Source organism: Physeter macrocephalus, chromosome 4, assembly GCF_002837175.3.
Source record: "Physeter macrocephalus isolate SW-GA chromosome 4, ASM283717v5, whole genome shotgun sequence".
NCBI classification, from domain to species: Eukaryota; Metazoa; Chordata; class Mammalia; order Artiodactyla; family Physeteridae; genus Physeter; species Physeter macrocephalus.
Genome location: NC_041217.1, coordinates 126,664,665 through 126,689,120, shown reverse-complemented (window position 1 = coordinate 126,689,120; position 24,456 = coordinate 126,664,665). Strand labels below are relative to the sequence as shown.

The following is a 24,456-nucleotide window of genomic DNA, read 5'->3' as shown; positions in this document are numbered from 1 at the left end:
AAGGAAGAGAACAACCAAATCAATAAACAAATCTACCAATGATAATAAACTCTAAATACTGAACTATGATAAACATAAGACCAGAAACAAATTAGATGCAGAAAGCAAACCCCAAGGCTACACTTGCCCCCAAAGTCCACTGCCTCAATTTTGGGATGATTCATTGTCTGTTCAGGTATTCCAGAGATGCTGGGTACATCAAGTTGATTGTGGAGATTTAATCCGCTGCTCCTGAGCCTGCTGGGAGAGATTTCCCTTTCTCTTCTTTGTTCACACAGCTCCTGGGGTTCAGCTTTGGATTAGCCCCCTCCTCTGTGTGTAGGTCGCCTGATGGCATCTATTCTTTGCCCAGACAGGACAGGGCTAAAGGAGCAGCTGATTCGGGGGCTCTGGCTCACTCAGGCTGGGGGGAGGTAGGGGTACAGAGGTGGGGCGAGCCTGCAGCGGCAGAGCCCAGCGTAACGTTGCAACAGCCTGAGGAATGCCGTGCATTCTCCCAGGGAAGTTGTCCCTGGATCACAGGACCCTGGCAGTGGCGGGCTGCACAGGCTCCCAGGAGGGGAGGTGTAGATAGTGACCTGTGCTTGCACACAGGCTTCTTGGTGGCAGCAGCAGCAGCCTTAGTGTCTCACGCCCACCTCTATAGCCGCAGCTCGCACTGGTCTCTGGAGCTCGTTTAGGCGGTGCTCTGAATCCCCTCTCCTCATGCACCCTGAAACAATGGTCTCTTGCCTCTTAGGCTGTTCCAGACTTTTTCCCAGACTCCTCCCGGCTAGCTGTGGCGCACTAGCCCCTTCAGGCTGTGTTCACACCGCCAACCCCAGTCCTCTCCCTGGGATCTGACCTCTGAAGCCAGGACCCTGGCAGTGGCGGGCTGCACAGGCTCCCAGGAGGGGAGGTGTAGATAGTGACCTGTGCTTGCACACAGGCTTCTTGGTGGCAGCAGCAGCAGCCTTAGTGTCTCACGCCCATCTCTATAGCCGCAGCTCGCACTGGTCTCTGGAGCTCGTTTAGGCGGTGCTCTGAATCCCCTCTCCTCATGCACCCTGAAACAATGGTCTCTTGCCTCTTAGGCTGTTCCAGACTTTTTCCCAGACTCCTCCCGGCTAGCTGTGGCGCACTAGCCCCTTCAGGCTGTGTTCACACCGCCAACCCCAGTCCTCTCCCTGGGATCTGACCTCTGAAGCCAGAGCCTCAGCTCCCAGTCCCCACCCGCCCAGGCGGGTGAGCAGACAAGCCTCTCAGGCTGGTGAGTGCTGGTCAGCACTGATCCTCTGTGTGGGAATCTCTCTGCTTTGCCCTCTGCACCCCTGTTGCTGCGCTCTCCTCCGTGGCTCCAAAGCTTTCCTCCTGCCTCCGCCAGTGAAGGGGCTTCTAGTGTGTGGAAACCTTTCCTCCTTCACAGCTCCCTCCCTGAGGTGCAGGTCCTGTCCCTATTCTTTTGTCTCTGTTTTTTCTTTTTTCTTTTGCCCTACCCAGGTACCTGGGGTGTTTCTTGCCTTTTGGAAGGTCTGAGGTCTTCTGCCAGTGTTCAGCAGGTTTTCTGTAGGAGTTGTTCCACATGTAGATATGTTTCTGATGTATTTGTGGGGAGGAGGGTGATCTCTACGTCTTACTCCTCCTCCATCTTGAAGGTCTCCCCCAACAGCTTTATTTATTCGTTTATTTTTTGTCCTTCAGTAAATGCACACTTAACATAATTTTTATTTTTGCTATTCTTTTTTAAAAAATTTTTATTGGAGTATGGTTGCTCTACAATGTTGTGTTAGCCTCCACTGCACAACAAAATGAATCAGCCATATACATACAGATATCCCCTCCCTTTTGGACTTCCCTCCCATTTAGGTTATCACAGTGCCTTAGGTAGAGTTCCCTGTGCTATACAGTTGTTAACATAATTTGTAAAAAATAAATTGAACTAAGTTCTAGGTATTTGGTTTATAAAATTAACTTTACACAAATTCTGTCCCCAACTAATCATGTCTTTCTTTTCTAGTTTACATAGTCCCTTGTCATGGTGTTTTCTTTCTTTTTAAAAATTTTATTATATGGATTGATTTTGTGGACTTAGTTTAGGTATAACTAAATTATAAATCCTGCTAAGGTATAACTAAATTATAAATCCTGCTACCTAGAAGCAGATAGACTTACAGGATAGATAAAATGGGTATATAAATATGTTCCTTCTAGGCTCACAGGGGCCTGGATAAGGATGTTCTATTATTCACTGAGGAATGAGCCACAACTACTTTTACCACTCAGTTTGTGAGAAGGGCCAAGTTTTCTCTCATTCCACCCACAAAGCTCCTTCCCTCCAAGTAGGTGTGAAGAACTGTGAAAGGTTGGAGATTTGGCCCTACTTACAAAGTAGCAAGTTTGCCTGCCACAGTTTCATCGCTTCTGGCAGAAGACATGAGACTCCTGGGTCAGAGACAAAGGACAAATTTATTATGCACAGCAACAGGAGTAGCACCTTCTGTTCCAGTTCTCTGAGCCCCAATTCCACCGGGCAACAAGCAGAGGGCCAGATGTCACCTGCACACACACTGGGTTATGTTACAGGAATGGAACCTTGAGTTTAGGGAACTCAAATCTTTTATAATGGACAGTAATATTCCTGTTCTTGTTCAGAGGAAGGCTCTTTCTCTGTCTTCCGAGGCTGTCTGTCATACAAACATCCTTGAAAAGATAGGAACAAAGGCAGCCAGAGCTTCTGCTCACAGGATGTACAGAAATACAGAAGACCCATGGAGAATTTTCCCCCAACAGTAGGAAGAAGGAATGGGAGGGATAAGAGCCTAGGAATAAAAATTGTGTTCCTAGCACTGGGTTTTCATAGAATATGAGGAATGGAACTGGAGTTATAAATTTGGTAGGTTAGTTCACTAGCATAAATTTATAAATCTGTTTTTTGTAAGTTGTATTGGTTTGGGGCTGCTCGAATTTAAAAAAATTCATCCTTTTCCCTCTCCCACTTTTTTTGTCTTATAGTTAGAAAAATTCCCTGTGAAATTAAATCCTGTTGCAGTTGAGTTAAAGGGAATACAAGTAAAAGCCTTGATTTGTGCTGCATGGGCTGGAATTAAAGGAAGGCTGCTGCATGTGTCTGGGATGGACCACTGAAGTGGCACTGGCAAAAAAAGGAAGAAACCCAGAGAAAAGTACAGCTCAGATGGGAGGATGGGAGTTGAGCTAAAGCTGCCTCTTCCCAACTTGAAATCTCCTATGGACCACTTACCTGGTAATTCTTTGGAATGTTTTATGTTTTTATAGAACAGCCACTTTGAGATGGAAGTCCAGAGTTTAATTCAGACACCATGGGAAAGTTTCAAATGCATTTTTGTGTAATAAAGATACCCAGTTTGGATCTTTATTTTATTCATATTTAATTTAAATTTGGATAAAAATATTTCTCCAAGTCCCTCAGAAAGAATAAATAAGCAGTTTACATTCTAAAGTCTTTCATGTCCAAAAACTTGTCTTTCTTTTGTTCTCAAATATAAATGATGATTCATCCGAATAGCAGATTCCTGGATTGCCATTTTGTTAGAAGTTGAAAATGGTTTACTATTCTCTAGCCTCAGAGATGCAGATGAGACATATGAAACTGATTTGCTATCCTTTCCTTTGTAATTAACCGCTTTTTTCCTGTGCCTTTGGAATTGGGTAATTTTACCATAAGTCTAGCACTTAGTAACACTTTTGATCTGAAGATTCAAGTCTGTCTTAAACAAAGGGCACTTTTTTCTATTTCTTTGATTATTTCCTCACCATCTGTTTCTTACTCTCCTGGTTTATGTATTAAATATATATTTTCATACTGAGTATCCTGCATGTATCTACATGTCTCTTTTCAAACTGATTTCCATTTTTTGGTATTTTTACAAGATTGTGCCTTTATTTGATCTTCTAGATTACCAATTCAGCTTCATCTGTATTCTATTTTTAATTTCCCTACTCAGTTTTTGATTCAAAAATGTCTATTTTTTTTTAAAATCCCCTTTTCTCCTGTTTACTGTCCTTAAGAGAGATATTTTCTAAAGTTCTCTTCTGTTTCCTCCCATAAGTCTGCCTCGTTAGGAGTCAGGTACCTGTTCTGATTGTTTGACTTCATCTCCATCCTTCATATGAGTCCCCTTAAATAACCTGTGGTTTCTCTTTACTCATTTCAGTGAGTGTGGGTTCCTGCAGCACCTATGAAGGTCAGGCTATTTGGGACTCAGGTAGTATCAGGCAATGAGAGAAGATTCTTTTGCAGTGATCAGTGGTAAACAAGCTGTCATGAGAGGCTCTCACATGACAGCTGAGGGGGTGAGAAATGAAGAGGCCTCCAGAAATGGTTCTCAAACCTCTAGTTGTATATGAGAACCATCTGGGATGCTCTGAAAAAGCACCTATGCCCAGACTCTTCCCTACTAGTTAAATCACGATCTCTAGGGCAGGGCTCAGTGCATTTTCCAAATACTCTGAAGTGAGCAGCCACTGCTGAGAAGCTTTGCAGGAGAGTCTCAGGTTTCTCCAGGTGTGAGCAATAAGTGGGAGCCCTCTTCCAGCTGCAGGGAACAGGAAGCATCCAGCCTAGAAGTGAAGCTCTCTCCACAGAGAGCTGGAGGAGGCAAGGCTGTTACCTGCCCAGAATCCTAGTGGGGCCTTTAAGGAGCCTGTGCCCAGGTAAGGCAGAAGTTGTGTGGGTAGCAGCAAGCAAGGCGTGAATCTCCGTTTTCACTTACTTAAATGCCTCCTTCTCCTTCCTGCTCCCGTCCCTCCCCAACCCACCTACCTATTATAAGTCACACTTTACCTAGGATTTTATCGTCGAAATGATTGCCATATGTAAACATGGATCGTGTATCTCATTATTATCTTATTTATTTATTTATTTATTTTTAAAAATTTTGGGCTGCGTTGGGTCTTCGTTGCTGCGCGCGGGTTTTCTCTAGTTGCGGCGAGCGGGGGCTGCTCTTCCTTGCGGTGAGCAGGCTTCTCATGCGGAATTTGACCAGTTAAATTTCACTATAGGCTGTTACCATATTCTCTATATTTCATTATCTTTCCTGTATGCAAGTTTATCCTTCTGTCATAAAAATATTTCTGAAAGGAATATTATTTTGAATTTATTTTTAGGAAAATAATTCTTCTAATGAGAAGCCCCTATTAATCTAAATCTGTCTACTTACTCCTAAATTGTTTCCTATTTCTTACCACTTAATAAATGGTAAAGTTGCCATTTTCATCTGAGAATCCAGTACTGAATGCTTAGGTATTGAAGAACTCATTTTGTTTCTCTTTAAACATTTCTTACGTTCCAGGTAATTTTCTAAAATGAGTATGGCTCTTCTGTAAAAGGTCCAATTATGAAAAGTTGCAAAGAAGAGTAGATTTGGTGTTTATTGACAAATCTTAAAGACTATATACAAATGAAAGGCAAAAGACCGAGATTTTTGAATGATTATAAAACTCTATCAGGAAAGTAATCTTAGGAAGGTCCTTCTAGCAAATTCTGGGTATTTGTGGCCATCACCTTTATCAGTTCCTTTTTATCCAAGAAAAATGCAGAAATCTTGAGATAATAGTTACATGGAGAAGATGTCTCTGGGAGTAACTGAAAAAGAAGCCCTATGCATTTTAATGGTTTTCAATCCTAGCTTTATGTAAGAATCGTCTGGGAAAATCTTTAAAATAGTAATGCCTGGGACCTACTCCAAACTAATTAAAGTTGAATCCAATTACTTTAAAGCTTCCCAGGTAATACTAACATGCAGGTGGGTTGAAAACCACTGCTCTGAAAACAAAGCTCAGCTACAAATCAGGTAGCACCAGGTTGAGCGTTGCTATGATATTCAGCAAGCCAAGGAGAAACATGGAACCATGTCAGTGTTGGGCAGCGTGGTTATAGTGGGACACAGCTAGAGGAGGGACTCATCCAGCTAGAGGATGATGACCCTGGACCATCAGTGTCTGCATCACCTGGAAACTTACTAGACATGCAAATTATTAGGCCCCAGCCCAGACCTACAGAATCAAAAACTCTGCCAGTGGGGGCCCCCAATCTGTGTTTTAACGAGTCCTCCATGTTTGAGAACCACTGGGCTAGAGCAGAGTTTCTCCATCGTTAGTGTCCATGGGAATCACCTGGGGGATCTTGTTACCTGCAGCTGTGGTCTGGGATGGGGTCAGATTCTGCATTGCAAACAAGCTGCCAGGTGATGCCAATGCTGCTGGATGATGCCAATGCTGCTGGATGGAAGACAACACTTTGAATAGCAAGAGACCAGAGATCAAAAATGAAAGAGGCATGCAGTTACCAGGAGTTACTATGATACTGGTGGTGGTGGTTATGATGTAAGGTTTAGGCTAAGCTGAAAGCTGTGTGACTCAGATCTGACATCTTGGCTCGGTGTAGGAGTGAGGTTTGTGAGCACTGGTGTAGGCTGGTATCCTGTTATAATTAACGTAACTTATAAGACCAGGAGCTGCATCTCAAGATTTGGAGGAATTAAATCTGTGCAATATAGCCAGTGTAATCAGCATATCATTGTTGATATGGGGAAAAAACTTACCGCCTTATGCTCTGTTATTTAAGTAATCATTCCGCTATGGCTGAAAAAGGACTCACTGCAAGATGATTGGCTTCCTGGAACAGGCAGTTTCTGGAGATACTATAAATTCTAATAAAAGGTTAGGTTCTCTGAGGAGCCCTCATAATTTTTAATGACCTCTTTTGCTATTTAATGATATTTCTAAAATCCAAATCTGAGTATGCACTGCCCTGTTTAAACCCTGCAGCAGCTCCTCACTGAAGGAGATTGTCCAGAGTGCTTTACCTGGCTCATAAGGCCTTGGTGATCTGGCCTTTATTTACCCCTTTAGCCTCATTTCTCACCAATCCATCTCCAGTCTCTACCCCATATCCCTTTCAAGTCTAGCAACACTGAACTACTTTTGGTTCCTCAAATGAGCTGGGCTTTCCTTTGCCTCTGGCTGACCCTTTGTTCATGTTATTGCCTTGGCCTGGAATCAATTTCTCTCTTTTAAATCTTGTTGCCTCTTCACTAACTCTCTGGGTCTCACCTGAGGGGCCACCTCCTCTAGGAAACTTGCAGATCTTCACATTAGGAATCTCTCTGTGGCAACTGGTGTTTGCCTGTTCGCTTATCTGAATCTCCATTGAAGAGATATATTTCACTCTTGCTGTCATATGCCTAGAGTATAGGAGTCACTCAGTAAACACTTGTAGAATAAAATCAATAAATTAAAATTACAGTCGTATGGGATAGCAGAGCAACTGTTAACAAAAATTAAAATGAAGTTGTCTGTAAGAATTTTTTATTTGAACTTGGTTTAGGGCCAATCATTCAAGCATGAGTGACAGTACAAAATTGCCACAAAGCTACTTGAAGAGAGGCAAATGTTAGAAGTGGTCTTAAAAGCAAAACTCAGAGCCTAGATATGCTGCCAGTTGGACTTATCTGTATGTACAAGATCCTCTTAATTTCTTCAACCAAATTTTCTTTCTTTTGGCCTAGGTTACACCCTAATTCTTGTGTAAATTCTTGACATTTTCCTGTACTTTGTGTGTGTGTGTGTGTGTGTGTGTGTGTGTGTGTGTGTGTGTGTGAGATAGTTTTGGTCCTCTGAGCACCGAGCAAGCAAAATTTACTTGGTCTTTGAATCTTGAAACTATGTGCCTGTTTGTCTTTATTCTAGACTCTGATTTCAAACTTCAACTCAGCCAGACTTAAACAACTCAAAAGGAACATTACTCAGCTATTGATATCATCACTAAAGACAGGATCAATGATGCCTTTATAAACTACTTATAAACTACAGAAAGGAAAGGGAAAGCAACAGTATCATCCTGGAAAACACTGTCATAAAACACACTCCATGTTATCTTTAAAGGTGTCTCATGGGTCATTAGCCATATATTATGCTACCACATAATGGTATACATATATATAAATTCAAAAATAAAAATATATACAAATATAAAATATATATAATTACAATTATATAATACATAATATATAATAAGATATTATTTTTCCCTTCTCTACATGCCCAACTTCCATTTTATACAACTTTTTCTATGTATTATTAAAATATTCTATTTTAACATGGATAGTTCTATAAATGATTTCAAAGTAAAAGTATTGGCTATATCTACATAAAAACAAAGTAGCAGTGAAAGAAGTTTGTGATAAAGCTGAATTACATAAACAACTAATATTTATTTGTGTTAGGAACAAACTCCTTTTTCTTATGGCTGCACAATGGAAACATGTTCTGACATCCTGGTAAAACATAAACAACAAAAATCTGAGTAAGCTGTATTTTGAGTCTAAATGATCTTGTTTTACTTTAGACTAAGACATATTTGTCCAATTGTCTTCTAGACACCATCACCTGGATGCCCCACAGGCATCTAAAACTTAACATATCCACAATAAAGCTCAGCATTTCTCACTCTAATCTCTTATCCACTCCAATCTGCTTTTCATCCTATGATCTCCACCTAAGTACGAAACACCAAAGTACATCTAGTCACCAAGACCAAAAGCTGGAAATCATTCTGTTGAATGTGGTAGTGATAAAAGCATAGGCTCGGAAATCAGACTGCTATGTCTAAATCCAGCTTCTGTCACTTGTTAGCTTTGTGACTTTGGGCAAGTTATTTTACCTCATCAAGACTTGGGTTTGGCATCTGTAAAACTGCACTTAATACACTGATTTACTACAGAATAAATGAGGTAAGAACACACTACCACCAATGTCCAATTGATTTGAAGTCCTATTGATTCTACACCTGAGTATTTCTTTTGTCTGGGCTCTCCTCCACATTTCTGATGCTTAGAAAATTATATAGCATTACATACATACACAATGCCAGTGAAAGACCAATTATTACATATTCAGGCTACCCCTTGTAAGTACACAGAGAAACTGCCTTACTTAGTTTTCTAGGCCTACCTTTTTTTTGCAGTATATTGGTTAAAGTTTGAAATAAATCCTGACATTAATTTGGGGCAATATAATAAAGCTCAAGAAGTCTTTCTTTAAAAATCTGGAATTATAATTACTATATACAATTATCATCTGCAACAGTGAAATATTATAATAAATATTTTATAAACTAGGAATATTCAGAATGCTAATCTAGCATATTGTAACTCAGAACCATTATGAAATATACCTGTTTGACAAAGCTTACATTTAATATAGATTGCATAATCTAAGACAAATATAAAATAATGCTTTAAAAGTTCAAACTGAAAGTTTGAGGTAGTTATGATGATTACCTTTTTGTTTTTTTAATGCCACATGATCTGTCTTTTGTGATCTTTGATTCTGCCTCAGATATGGAGGTAGCAATATCCTTTTCAAATTCCAACTGAAAATCAAATGTCAGGGGTATCACTGAGATCTTTTTCTTTACTTCACGCTGAAGGCAGTTTTTCTGCAGCAAATCCAAAATACAACTCAGTGGAAAAGGGAGCACTTTTCATATAAGGAAAATCCAGTATGGAAAGGACAAAATTAATCTCACTTCATACATACACACACTCACACACAGAATTTATGTGGCAGGCAACAATGGAAAAATAACGCAGACTGAAAATTGGAGGCCTTGTGTACCAACTCTTTTTCTATCTATGAAATGAGGGTTTTGGATTAGATGATCATGAATGCTTCCTCCAAAATCTGAAGTCCAGAATTTAAGAACGACCTATATACTTAGCAAAAACAATATTGATACATAGAGTTATTGGAACTATAGCTGGCAGCTCTCTCCAACCTGCTCCTCTCCCTGGAGCCACACACATGGTGGAACGTGAGCCAGAAATAGAGTTAAGAAAGCAATCAAAAGAGAAATTTGTTCAAATATTTATACAGATGGACTGAAGAGGGAAAAGGGTAAAGCTAAAGAGTGAGTTAAGGAGCCAAAAATCTTCTTTAAAACATTCTCTCAGGAATAAAGAGATAAAAACTTGAAAAAGAAGTCAAAGGATACGGAAACTTCTGTTTCTGCCAGTGAGGGATTAAGTGCTACAGGAATTGCCCTTCTGCTATACAGAAGTAGAAAAACCAGCCAAAGTATGTGAAAACAACTACAATCAGGCATTAGGAAACAGACAGAGCAGGACCATGATCCCTGAAAAAAGGGAAACAAATTAGGTAAACCCTGCAATAGCCTAGCTTACTTCTTGGAGGCAGTTTCTGGACTGACGTGCAAGGAGGGAGAACTTAAACCAAAGCTTGTGGCGCTCACCTTGTTGAGTTTGAGAGACAGACCCTGCACCAGCAATCATACTCTTGGGCATTCACCCCAGAGAAATGAAAACTTACATTCATACAAAAACCTGTACACAAATATTCGTAGCAGTTTTACTTCAACTTATTTTTTTAGCAGCTTCATTTTTAAAAGCAAAATATTGAAAACAACCCAAATGTCCTTCAGTGGGTGAGCAGTTGAAACTCTGTATATCCATATAATGGAATACTACTCAGCAATAAAATTTATACATTATTTATCATATAAAAGCTATTGCTTCATGCAAAAACTTAGATGGACCTCAGGGGCATAGTGAAATAGTCAATCTCAAAATTTTACACACTGAATAATTCCATTTGTATACCTTTCTCAAAATTACAAAATTATAGATATGGAGAACAGATTAGTCCTTGCTGGGGTTAGAGACAGAGAATTGAGGTGAGGGCATGGATACAAATATAAAGAAGTAACATGAGGAAGTACTTTTATAGGATGGAAGTGTGCTGTGTCTTGATTGCAGTGATTTCCATAAATCTGTAGTGGGATAAAATTGCATAAAACTACAGATCCAAATGAATGAAGGTTAAAAAATGGTGACAACTCAATAAAATATATACTCTAGTTAACAGTAATACACCCGTGTCAATGTTGGATGTGACTCATACTGGTTTTGCTACTGAACTACAACTCTGTAAGATGTCACCGATGGGGTCAACTGGGTGAAAGGTACATGGAACTCTTTGTACTATTTCTGCAACTTCCTGTGAGTCTATGATTATTTTAAAATAAAAGTTTTTAAAAGATTAAGAAACAATTACCAAAGTGATTTATATACTGTATTTCATTTTTTTGTCAATAGAAAAAAATAGATAATCCACCTTCATAAATGTATATATGTACATGTATATTTATATTATGGATATTTGTAAGTAAAGATAAATGTATGTATACATACAGATATTCATACTTATATATCTTTGTAAGAGGACAAAAGATGTGGATGAATAAACCTCAACTGCTAAAATGTGTCTGTCTCAGAGGAAAGGATTAGGGGGAAGAGGCCAAAGACTATTAATATTTCTTTATATAATTTTCCTTTTGTAAAATTTTCTTTATACATATCTATATGTTGCTTAACTTGTTTCCAAAAGTATAATTTGAAAATTAAGAAAAGGTTTCAAAAATGATTATATATACTTTCAGAAGAATCTCCAGAGAATTTTCTATCAGTAACACATGAATAGTAACACAAAATGAGAAAATATGTGGAAATGCTTTGCCCAAAGGAAGCTCCCAGGAAAAGTAAGAATTATTATTACTAATTATAACTTACAATTTTATGTAAAAGGGAATTTCGTGACAAATTTAATAGATTTATCTCTGATTATATTTTTTAAGTATATTATAATTCATTTTAAACAAAAAATAAAAAAGCAATAAACTTTGGGGTGTCAAAGTCTAAAAGGTTTGCTTTAGTTAAGTTACCCCTGGTTTGCTATTCAAAATTTTGATAGCTATAACAGAATTAATTTATTCCATTTTTCAGTATTCCTTTATTTTCTGAATGAAAGGAGATAATATGAAAAATTAAAAAGAAACCAAATTATTATTCAAACACCAACGTTTTCCTTTTCAAATTGCAAATATGTTCGTTCCCTTAAGAGTTCTTCTCTGTGATTTCTTCCTTGATTTCTCAGACTCTATTGTTCCTTATATATGCCTCATTTATTCACATTGTTATATTATTTTACAAGTCTTTTTTGCAACCAAATTAAATTGCTCACATATGGTAAAAAATCTGGTGTTTCAGAACTGTATTCTTTATTAATATTTTATATTGGATTTTATAAGAGACTCACCCTTTTTAGTTTAATTATTTTCTATGAACTTTATTTCTAATTTGGTAGCTGTACCAAATATTTTCTTCCTTTTAATGAACCAGCTAAACAAGTTTCTATGTTTAAAAGGTTAGTAAGAACTATAGGAGTAGTCCCATTTACTGTTTGACTGCTTAGGATTCATTTTTTAAAAATTTACTTATTTTATTTATTTAATTTTGGCTGCGTTGGGTCTTTGTTGCTGCGCGCGGGCTTCCTCTAGTTGCAGCGAGCGGAGGCTACTCTTCGTTGCCGTGTGCGGGCTTCTCACTGCGGTGGCTTCTCTTGTTGTGGAGCATGGGCTCTAGGCACACGGGCTTCAGTAGTTGTGGTTCGTGGGCTCTAGAGCACAGGCTCAGTAGCTGTGGTGCATGGGATTAGTTGTGGTGCATGGGATTAGTTGCTCCGCGGCACATGGGATCTACCCAGACCAGGGCTCAAACCCGTGTCCCCTACATTGGCAGGCGGATTCTTAACCACTGCACCACCAGAGAAACCGAGGATTTTTTTTTTTTAAGCAGGTTAGATACATCATAACCAAATACAGCAGCTAGCTAAAAGTTACCTTGTATATTTAATTAATTCTTTATAGTATTACATAGATGACTCTTTCAACTAATATAATTATTTGTTTTTTACAAATTGGTTTGTAGCTTCATACTAATGCATCATTAACTAAGAAGTAAAAATCGTTCACATTTGAAATGATAACCTTTTAATGGAAAATTGAATTTTAGCCTATATTTTACAAACCTTTGCTCTTATGGCCAAGAGTGTCTTTGCTTGCTCATCCAGAATATCTAACTTCTCTAAGATTTTTTTTGCCATTGTCAGTCAGTAAATTCCTATTTTAAAAGGAGGGGAAAAAATAATAAATCTCCAAAGCAATTAAATTTAAACATATAATCAATTAAATTTAAACATATAATCAATTATTTAGGTATAAATTAAGAGATCCACCTTTACAATACTGTTTTAGGTAAAGAAAAGAACTGTATAGATCATGGAATAAACCACAGAATTGTAAAGGGACCCAAGTTTTTTAGATAGAAGCTCATATGATCAGAATTCCCAGAAGCATGTGGGTCCCAGGAATTTTTAAATGTATGATAAAAGTGAGTTGGAGAAAGTTCAAGATTACTATATGAGAACCAGATGTTACTCATACCTGAAGCAAGGGCATGCAGCTTGATTTATACCTATTTTCTTTTTGTCATGATTTAATTTTAATGAAAGTAAATAAGAGCTCACATTTATAGAATTAATTACATTCAAATTAAACTAATTACATTCAAATTAAACTGGTCAATGATCCAAAACTGTTAATACAGCACTTAGAAGACAGTCACACAGAAGGAGCAGCAACCAAACTGGTGAGGTTCTGTTGCCATAATAGTTCTTATTTTCCAGTTAATTAATTTGCTGAAAATTTCATCTGGGGTCAGATGGTCCACATTAGTTTTGGGGACCTGAGTGTTAGCCATCAGGACTTGGGCTAATTTATTTCCACTTTCAGATGAGAAAATTAAAAGCCACAAAGTACCTTATAATGCAATACAAATAGCTAGGGGAAGAGTGGAGGCAAGGATCAGGAATATTAACCCAAATCTCCCTCTATTTTATTTATTTTTAAAATTTGAGTAGACTTTTATGCATTTGACATATTTTTGCTCAGTGAATTGAATGGGCTCCAGCAGCATTTAAATGTAAAAGTTCACAGAAAGTATTGAATTCATTAATATTTCTAATGAACATCAATGTCAACACTAAGGTTCTTTCTAGCTCAAAAAAATTTTATGCTATGTCTCCCATATTGTATATTATTCAATCAATATCACACAGAGACAATAAAGCATGAAAAGATAAGAATTAAGAATCCTATGCCAAAAGCTCATATTATTTTGTACTTGGTTTCTTCTAGCTCTCTTTTCTACTTTCTTTCCTTTACTACCTACTGCCCTGGGAGTGAATTCCTGGTGCTCTGCTAGTGTCTTTCCAACCCAGCATGCCCTCTGACATTTTGCTACATCTAAATACTTCACCTCTGTCCCATGATGTAATCCAATGTGACAAAGGGCTTTTGTGGGCTATGAAGCTGCAGGCAGACAGCCTGCCTTGTTATGAACCACATAACCTTGGGTTGCAGGTTGGAAAGGAGAGATGCAGGGCAATGGTGTTAGCACACTGTGAATGCCTCAGACTCTTTGGGTCTCCTACAGGAGAGGAGGGGAGAGATTTTGGAAGAGAATAGAAATTATCTGGACGCTATACACTGTCTTTTCAGATTCAGGAACGACCCCTCTTATATATCCTAAAAACAACTTCAGGAATTTTAGTTTCTGTGTTTCCCTTAAACATAATATAACTTCAAGTATGGGGAAGGATGCTATATTTCTCACCAAAACTTATTTTATTGGGGACAAAGTTTTATATTTCTAAATGAGAGAGAGAGGTAAATAATTAGAGGAACTGGCATATTGAAACGAATGCATTTCCAAGTTTGGGGAAGGTAAAAATTACATGAGGGGACTGAGACATGCTGCTAACTGTGAGAGGGATGGAAAGCAGGTCCTTTTAAAGGGTAAAATGTCTTATGCATCTTACTTTTAGAGTCCTTCATCTTTAACATCACATCAGACATTTTAAGCTATACCACATCATCCCATTTTTTACACACACACACGCACACAGAGCTGCAATTTGAAAGAATTTTTATGTTTCTGATTTAAAATTATTTTGCTATGAGTAAGTTATTTAGCTATGATATGATTTCTGGCAAATCACTGTGCATATCATGAGTTTCTTTGAAGTGAAGAATACGGAATTTGACACTTAATGAAATTGATGGAATGTTATTAGTTTCAGTTTTCCAGTTTTATTTTCATATTTTGGAACCAATACTTCCTTTTTCAGTTTGCAAATGCTTTCATAGGTCTTTGGCAATGTGCCAATGATTCCCAGTGGAGGAAGGGCACTGAGAGAAAGTGGAGGTGAGACTAACACTACAGACTAACTTGCTCACTTTCATCATTATACCAAGGGTTCCAAGGACCTAGCTGTATCTCTTCAAGTAAATGCTGAGAGCAAAGGAACATTAGGTCTAATATGAAGATGCATCCCAACTGCTTTTGCATGAAGTAAAAACTAATCTTTTGATGCAAAATGCATCTACTGTATTAAACGTTCCTCAATTTGACCTTCTGTGTTTCAGTCCTTTCTTGATTTAATCTTTTATTGATACTTTTTAATGTCTATTTTAAACCAGCATATTGGCTTCATACTTCTGCTTCATATTTATACTTCTATGGGCATAAATTCTGCTTCATTGTCCTATTTCTATGAGCATACATTTTCATTTAATGATAAACATTTCATTTGGCCTCCAGCTACTAACTCTATTACATGAAAGACACTGTGCTAGGTATTCTACCAAATTTATTGAGTAAGTTGGCACCTGGCAGACATTTTTCTTGTGACACCCATCTTCCTAGGCAAGGCAAATAGTCTCTCCTATTTCAGGTAAGAACTTCTTCAACTTCCACTTCTCATACCAAAGTCTCACCGGCATCCATTCCCATCTCACCTGTATTTTAATTTTAATAGAAGTATTTCCTCTCACATCCAAAGCTAATCCCTCCCAAATACTCTAGGTTCTACTACCTCTGGCCTCCTAAAAGAATTACTTCCATTTTTTATCCCCTCTTTCCTCTATCTGTCATTGGTTTTCTTCCCCAATTTCTTCTCCTTAGCATGCTCAGGTCTCTTCTATTTAAAAAAAGAAAAAATGAAAAAATTCCTCCTCTAACCTTACTAGCCATTATTCTCTCTCATCTTCCCTTTATTGCCAAATTTCTTAAGCTAGTTGTCTATACTTAGGTTTTCTAATTTTTTACATCCCTTTTCCTTCTCAGTCAGCCATCATTTGACTTCCTCTTAAACTACTCCTCTAAATCTGCTCTCATAACTCAGCAGGGTCACCATCTTATACATAGGTGGGTACTTTTCTGCTCTTATTTCCCTTATTTGAGTTTTTATAACTTTTGCTAATGTTGACCACCCCTTTCTATGGGTCTCCCTTCTCTTGGTTTCTGTGACAACAGTCACATCTTCTTGCCTTCTCTGAACATTCCTTGCCAATGTCTTCAGCTTGCTCTTCTTTCTCAGACCACTTCCTAAATACTAGTGTTCCTAAATATTCAGCCATCTTTTCCACTATTCCATATATTCTTCCAGCATGAGCTTCCAAACCCAAACCATGGGTTTGGAAGTAAATACCATTTATTTCTAAAGAAAATCTCTCTTCTGAGTTCCAAACCTATATACCTCACTTAATCCAGATTTCCCACAGGTAGCCCAAAGGTAGGTCTAAAAGTAAATCCATTCTTATGCTCCCTTAGCCAAAAATCTCTTCCAACCTTTATTATCACACAGGCATCTCTTTATTATCACACAGGTTGTATCTTAGGCATCCAGCCCATAAACTTAGGAGTTGTAATGGTTCTCAATCCTAGTTACACTGCAGAATGAACTCAGACGGTTTGAAGAAATACAAATTCCCAACTACCACCTCAGATCCACTAAGTCAGGATTTATGGAGGTAAAGACCCGGGATCTATTTTTTAAAGCCATTCTGATGCAGCCGTTCGCCAAACCAGAATTTTGTCACCACTCTCCTGGAAAACTCCCTCCCACCCTTTCCCTAAGTATACAACAGTCACTTTCTCTTGTATATGCTACATCCTACATATCTTTTTAGTTTTTTTCCTCTTATCCATTCACATTGCTATTGCCTCAGTTTAAGATTCCATAACTTGTTGTCTGGATTATTGTAGTAGTTTCAAAATATGTCTGTACATTTGTTCCATCCTATCCATTTTATTCTTCACTTTTTCCTGAATTATTTTTTCAAGAAAAATACAATCACATGCCTCCCTGATTGCAGCTTCAACGCCTCCCTATAGCTTTCAGGACAAAGGTCAAGCTCCTTGATTTATCATGCAAGGCTCATGGTTTGGCCTCTGACTAAGCCTTTAACCTCACCTGCCTCTCCCTCATGTATACTTGATATTCCAGTCCTAATGAACAACTTGCAATTCTTGAATGTGTTGTATTTTCCTTTACTTGTTGCTTTGTCTTTGCTGTTCCCTCTGCCTACAATGCTGTTATCCATTCCCTGTATTTCTAAGTCCCATTCATCTCTCAAGACCCAACACAAATAACACCTCCGCTGGGAGGCTTTCCCTGATACACTGTGATTTAGATGTCCAACGTCTGTGTTCACATGATAGTCTATGTATACTGCTATCCTAGTACTTAATCACACTTTATTAAAGCATTTGATATACTTTATTCCCCCCTATACTATTTCTTGAAGGCAGGAACCATGTCTAATTCATCTTTGCATCCCTAATACCTAACAAACTGAATAAATGAATTAACCATCAGCCATAGAGGAAATGGAAAATAGTAAATGCTATACTTGCTTTCATCCTGCATTTACATTTATGAGTATACATAAATCTTTGACAGAGTCCTGTTGAGGTTCTTCTAGATCAAGCCATAGCATTAAAAAACACTGCTTTCTCTCCCACCTCCAAACTTAGAAAGGCAGCATAGTATACTGGTTAAGAACCTGGACTCTAAAATCAGACTGCCTGGGTTTGAATTCTTGGCTCTGCAAGTGATTAATGCAAGTGACACATTAAGTGCTTGATAAGAAAAGAAGTAATATAAGTAATGATACACTTACCAGTTAGGGTTAAGATGTGTGAGATTACATATAAATTCAGCAAAATGCATGTTCCTCATATGCATATCATTTTGGTTTTTTCTGCATACCTGCCACCATGCAATCACCAATGGTTTCCATACGTCTTATGGCCTACTTGCTTCCTTCACAGTATATTTCTTCAATTATACCTGTACTAAATGCTTGGAACTTGGGAAACAATAAGTATTCAGCAAGTCAGTTTCTTCTATTTTAATCCAGAAATTCAGTATCTTCTGTACCATGCCATCTATTATCTTGTTTCCTTTCCTTCTCTAATTTTCTCATAGTTTTACTTCTCAATTTTTTATTAAATTCTTATTCTGAGTTCAGTGAACAGAAACTAAAACTCATTGTCCCATAAAGTGTTAGTGTAGGCCTTGAATATATAGTAACTGTTTAGAGACACTACCTTGATAAGCATTACTATGTTGCCACACTGGAGACTCATCAAAAAACAAAATTAGTTTGTGTTCAAGTAAATAGATCTAATCATCCCCCTTTCAACTGATATATTAACTAGGGGTGAAAGAGATGATCTCACTTCTTAAATAGGTATCGATATAGCTGAAGCATTCTTATATATACTTACGGTTGCTGGGAAATCCTCCCTTCTGGAATAGAGAGTTCTTATGTGGTCACAGAAACCTAACCCATAGAATCTTGGGGTTAAAATGGGTCAATAGTCTTTCACATAATTCCATGAACAGTGAGGCAACATTGACCCCAAATGGACAAGACCTTTCTGATCCTTGCTTTTATTTTCATTGTCATGTCTTCCTTCGGACCTTCAGGTGTTCATTTTCCCTCCTCTCAGTTACTATGCTTCTAATCTCCCTAATTTGCTAGCCCCTAACCTTCCTCCTCAATATTCCTCAAATATTGGTCCTTCAAAATGCCATCAGAGCTGTCTTTATTAAACAGGATACTGATCAGGTCCAGCTCCAGCCCACAAACCTTGGCTTGCTCCCCATTACCTGCAGAATAACACACAAAGTCTGCAGATGACATACAAGACAGTTCAAGAAAACAGTCCAGGACCTGGCTCGGTCTACCTTTCCAGTTAATCTCTCACCATAACCCGTCTTCTTCTGCCATATGCTACTACTACTATTCCCCAGACACACCCTGCCCCTTTCCAAGCATGTCCTTCACTCCTGTTTTTCCTTCCACTTGGGATGTTCTTTCCTCATGTCTTCCAGTCAAAAGCCTATTCTTTCTCAACTCCTAATGTAAAGGCAACCTCTTCTAAGAGACTTTGCTTGACATTCTTTCATTCTTTGTCCCAGTGACAGTTTCATTTGCTTGTGTGCTCCTATTATACTTTGTCCTTCATTATAGAACTTGACACATTGTGCTACAGAGATTTACCATTTGACAAATTTCTTCCTCACTGTGTTAAAAGCTCATTTAAAGCAAGAATTGATTTACCTACCTTTGAATCTCAGCACCAGGCAAAGGATTTTACACCTAACTGGGATCTGAAAATTATAATTTAGTTTGGAGATGTCTCTGAATAAAACGGTTTAGGGGGAGTAATCCCAGTTTATCTGTAATGGATGATATTAATTCATGATGATTTACTGGGGATGAAATATGAAGTTGAGTGAATTATAAAATTTGGCTCTTGCCAAATCTAAACTCAGTAAAATTATTTTCAAAGGAAGCTTGGATTTATGTTCTTAATTACTGGCTCAGTAATGACAGTTTTTTGAAAAAGAACACAATGAAATAGAGAACTTGCCAACTAGAGCAGAATAAAATCCCCAGTCACTCTCATAGTAAATCAGCCACAGGCCTCACTGCAAAGACTTGGCTACATCAACAAACAATTTCAAGGTTGCAAGGCCAACATTATAAGCACATTAGAGACTGAGTTGTTACTAAAAATAACAATATCAAACTAAAAAGTTACTTTTAAGAGCATTAATTCATTTTAACAGTTAGCACTTTGAAAACAAAAAGTCAAAAACCAACCAAACAAAAAGCCCAACGTTGCCAACATAACCGGCTCTGCTAAGAAGACTTCTTCAGCAAGTTGCAAATATCTCCTATTAAAGGAAGAACTTAGGAAAACTGAAAATGGCTCTAAACTCACAAACTAAAGAGCAGGACTGAGCAACTGTCTAGAAAATGGGGAGGCTCAAATTAAAATTTACTCCATTATCTGGCTTTATCAGTTCAAATGTTTACTCCTTGCAGGCAAGGCCTCTGTCTTATGCTTGTACCTGACACAGTCCACTGAACACCGTATTGAACACATAGTAAGCACTCTGTTAAATGATTACTTTTTGCTCAATAATGAGATAACTGGCTGAATTTCTTTACCTCACATTCCAAGTACACACACAAGGGAATTCTTTTTTTAGTCTAAAATGTTGATAAATGACTCATATTATAGGCTGACTTATGTCACTCCCAAATTTGTATGTTGAAGCCCTAATACCAAGTATCTCAGAATGTGGATGTATTTGGAGGGAGGGCCTTTATTTTAAAGAGATAATTAAGTTAAAATGAGGTCATTAGAGTGGGCCTTGATCCACTATGACTTGTCATATAGGAAGAGAAGATTAAGACATAGACAATATGCACAAAGGAAAGACCATGTGAGGACACAGGGAAAAGGCATCCATCTGCAAGCCAAGGAGAGAGGCCTAAGAAGAAACCAACTCTGCAGACACCTTGGTTTTGAACTTCTAGCCTCCAGAATTGTGAGGAATAAATTACTGTTGTTTAAGTTACACCGTCTGTGGTATGGTGTTGTGGCAGCCCCAGAAAACTAATACAGCCCACAAATCATGAAAACTAATTTAAAAACTATTAGAAGAATTAATTATTAAACCTGGCCTACGTGCATAGATCCACACCATATAATTTCTTGTCCCCTTTTTGTTATAAGAGAGCGGGAGAGGAAATTGCCTCTTCTTTTTCAAACATCACTAAAATTTGCCGGTCAACCAATTTGAGGTTGGATGGTAAGATTCTAATGGCAAATATCAAAGATGTTTTAAAAGTATGATGTATATATTCTGGGGAGTATTACTGTGGGCAACCAATGAGATAACGATTGGAAGAAATTCAAAATCCCACCACAATTATTGCAGGAGTGATCAACTCCAGCCAGCCCAGTCCAGGCCCGTTCTGTCTGTTTTGGGAAGTTTGAAGTGCACCAATTATGCAGCCCAGAGTCGGCTTGCACTACATGCCCGCCCTCCAGTTCTGCTTCCCCAGGGAGCCTCCACCACAGGAACCACCGGAGGGACGCAGGGGCACAGGTACACGTGGAAAACAAGGGCCCTGCTCACTCTATGCCTACGATCCTTAAATAGGAAGCCAAAATATAAAGATGTTTTGATTGAGGAAGCTCCTTAAAATTAAGTATAGAAGAAGCAAAGGTCTTTTCAAGGAACCTGGGAAAAGCCCCTGAGGCCGGCCTCCCACCTGTAGCCCACACTCACCTGAGAAAGCGTGGCGAGAGCAAGCCCACAACCCAGCATGATGGTGACGCCTCTCACCCAATCCCTCCCCAGTCAGATCTCACTGGAGAAATTACGGCGACCAGGGCAGGAAGGGTCTAAGACTTAATAAAACTATGCATTTCTTTATTTTTTTAAATTAATTTATTTTATTTATTTATTTATTTTTGGCTGCATTGGGTCTTTGTTGCTGCACGCAGGCTTTCCCTGGTTGCAGCGAGCGGGGGCTACTCCTTGTTGCGGTGCGCGGGCTTCTCACTGTGGTGGCTTCTCTTGTTGGGAGCATGGGCTCTAGGCGCACGGGCTTCAGTAGTCGTGGCACGTGGGCTCAGTAGTTGTGGCTTGCGGGCTCTAGAGCACAGGCTCAGTAGTTGTGGCACACCGGCCTAGCTGCTCTGTGGCATGTGGGATCCTCCCGGGCCAGGGCTTGAGCCCGTGTCTCCTGCATTGGCAGGCAGATTCCCAACCACTGCACCACCTGGGAAGCTCCAAAACTATGCATTTCTTATTTCGCCTTCCATCTCCATAAAAATTTTAATTTCCAGCCTTCCAGCGCCTCTACCTCCCCAGACTGCATCTACTTCTTTCTTTTCTCTTCTGGCTCTGGTAGCTCTTTTCTGCCCGCTTTAGCCCCTTGGCAATGCGTCCTCTGTCCACAGAAACAGTTTCCTGAGCTTTCCCTACCTTGAAAAGGTCTTGAGAGCAGAGTTCTCTCTCCTCCAAGGGGTTTTCGACCCCATACTTCTGTCACTAAAAGCCAAAATGACTCACCAAATCCTTACGGATATAAAAACTATTATGCTGAAGACTGGAAGGAGAGAGAGGTTAAGGAAAGAAGAAAATCAAGTAAAAAGAACTGGTGAGCAGTGACTTTGCTTCTCTTTATTTCCTTCTTCCTTTTGTACTTTCTTGAAAACGCAGAATTTCAAAAAGAAGCTTAAAGCTTCCTCCATGAAGTTTGCAGCTCTGAATGGAAGTTGACAGTCTATTTTTGAATACTTGATGAAAGATTGCTTTCATGACTTATGACATTAAACAAACAAACAAACAAAAGAAAACCCATTCTTATTCCTGAGGCCAAGAAACCGCCCGTGTGATTGGTAACATCACCCTTGTATTTTACAAGTTATATAGCAGGTTTGGCCAAACACACACACACACACACACACACACACACACACCCTACACCATTCATACACACCACAGAATCATAATCTAAAAATGACTGACTTGAAAACATTCTTGATTTGCTCAAGAATGGTGGAGCATTTCTACAACAATGATTAATTTTTTAGTCAAGAGTTATGTTGGTAACTATTTCAGGAATGTGCCTTAACTGATGCAAATCAAACTAGAAGTAAAAGCTTTAGAAAACAGCACTAATCATCACAACACAAGTCCATGCTAGTGGCAATGACAGAACTTTGCAAAAAAAGTTGTTTTAACTATGTAGTAATAAAAATTGAGTTAGAAATTGTTATTCATAGCCAATGTATGAAAAAATTGGAATCAATTTATTTAAATATAAGATTTTCAATGATAAAAGTATAAGGTAGTTTAATTCTTTTTTTTTTTTTTTTTTTTTGCGGTACGCGGGCCTCTCACTGTTGTGGCCTCTCCCGTTGTGGAGCACAGGCTCCGGACGCGCAGGCTCAGCGGCCATGGCTCACGGGCCTAGCCGCTCCGCGGCTTGTGGGATCTTCCTGGACCGGGGCATGAACCTGTGTCCCCTGCATCGACAGGCAGACTCTCAACCACTGAGCCACCATATTTTTAAAACCATATCCATTCAAGTACAATGATTTGTATGGAATTGGTAAATAGAATCTAGTGGACGTTTGACTAATATTATTATAATGCCTTCACCTCAAATTTGCACAAAGGTGAAATTAGCTTCTTAAAAAAAGGAAAATTCAGTTCAGAATTGTTAGCCACTTACCAATTTTTAGTCAATAAAATTTATAAAACATGAATCTTATATAAAATTCTTAGAATATTATCATTATATCAGTTAATATTTATGGAACACAACTATGTGCCAGATACTAGACTAGAAATTTTTAATAACATCTCTCATTCAATGCTTCATCTTTCATTAATCCTTAATCTTTAATTACTATGTATGAGAACGGTATTATCTTCAATTTTAGAAATGATCAAACGCAAAGAAATTATGTAATTTGCCCAATGTTATACAATTATTAAGCATTAATATAACATAAAGTATTTTCTCTTTAATAAAAAACATTTGATAAAATGTACACCGGAAACAATTTAAATGGATTCTTTCCTAACTTCCTTAATTGCTCTCAGTTAAGTTCAACAGGTATTTACTGAATGAGCTCATGAACCTATTATAGATAAATATTGTGTAAAGGAGTCTAATGAATGCTTTATTTTAAAAGTATACAATGTCTTAAAACATAAATAAACAACACTATCTTAAAACATAAACTGTATTCTACCGATATAAGAAAGCAAAGAAAGTAGTGTCTGGAGACTTTTTCCTCCTGCAAGGTGTTTAGGCCAACCACAAAGTTAGAGGGCATCATCCCCAAGACCACTCACTTCTGACACCGAGTTTGAACCCTCAGGTTCAATAATTAGCTAGAAGGACTCACAGAACTCACTGAAAGCCATTATACTCAAGATTAGGGTTTATTACAGGGAAAGGATATAGGTTAAAATCAACCAAGGAAAAAAACACATAGGGCAGAGCCCAGGAGAAGTGCCAAATGCAGAGTTTCTTTTGTCCTGTTCCTGGGGTCAGGAACAGCTTACTCTCCCAGTATCGATGTATGACAATGCATAAGGAGCACGGCCAACCAGGGAAGCTCACCTGAGTTTTGTGCCCAGAGTTTTTAGTGGAGGTTCATCATATAGGCATGACTGACTGATTAATTGCCCACACGGTTAATCTCAGTCTCCAGGTTGACTGATCCAAAGGCCCCACTTGAAGTCACATTGTTGGTCTTTCTGGAGTGGTCATTTCCTACCCCTAAGACTATGTGGGAGGAGCCAGCCCTCCACCCTAAATCACATTGTTGGACTATCCAGTGTGAC

The 24,456-nt window shown here is 38.5% G+C and overlaps 1 protein-coding gene across 1 annotated transcript in view; it reads right to left on the bottom strand.

Moving 5' to 3' along the window:
* C4H1orf141 (chromosome 4 C1orf141 homolog) overlaps nt 1-17,979 on the bottom strand; it is a 44,006-nt gene extending 26,027 nt beyond the window's left edge. Inside the window, 3 exon segments of the mRNA XM_055084546.1 lie at nt 9,300-9,457; nt 12,904-12,995; nt 17,900-17,979. Of these exon segments, the coding sequence (XP_054940521.1) occupies nt 9,300-9,457; nt 12,904-12,978 (233 nt within the window). The 5' untranslated portion in view covers nt 12,979-12,995; nt 17,900-17,979.
* Between the last annotated feature and the right edge of the window lie 6,477 nt (nt 17,980-24,456).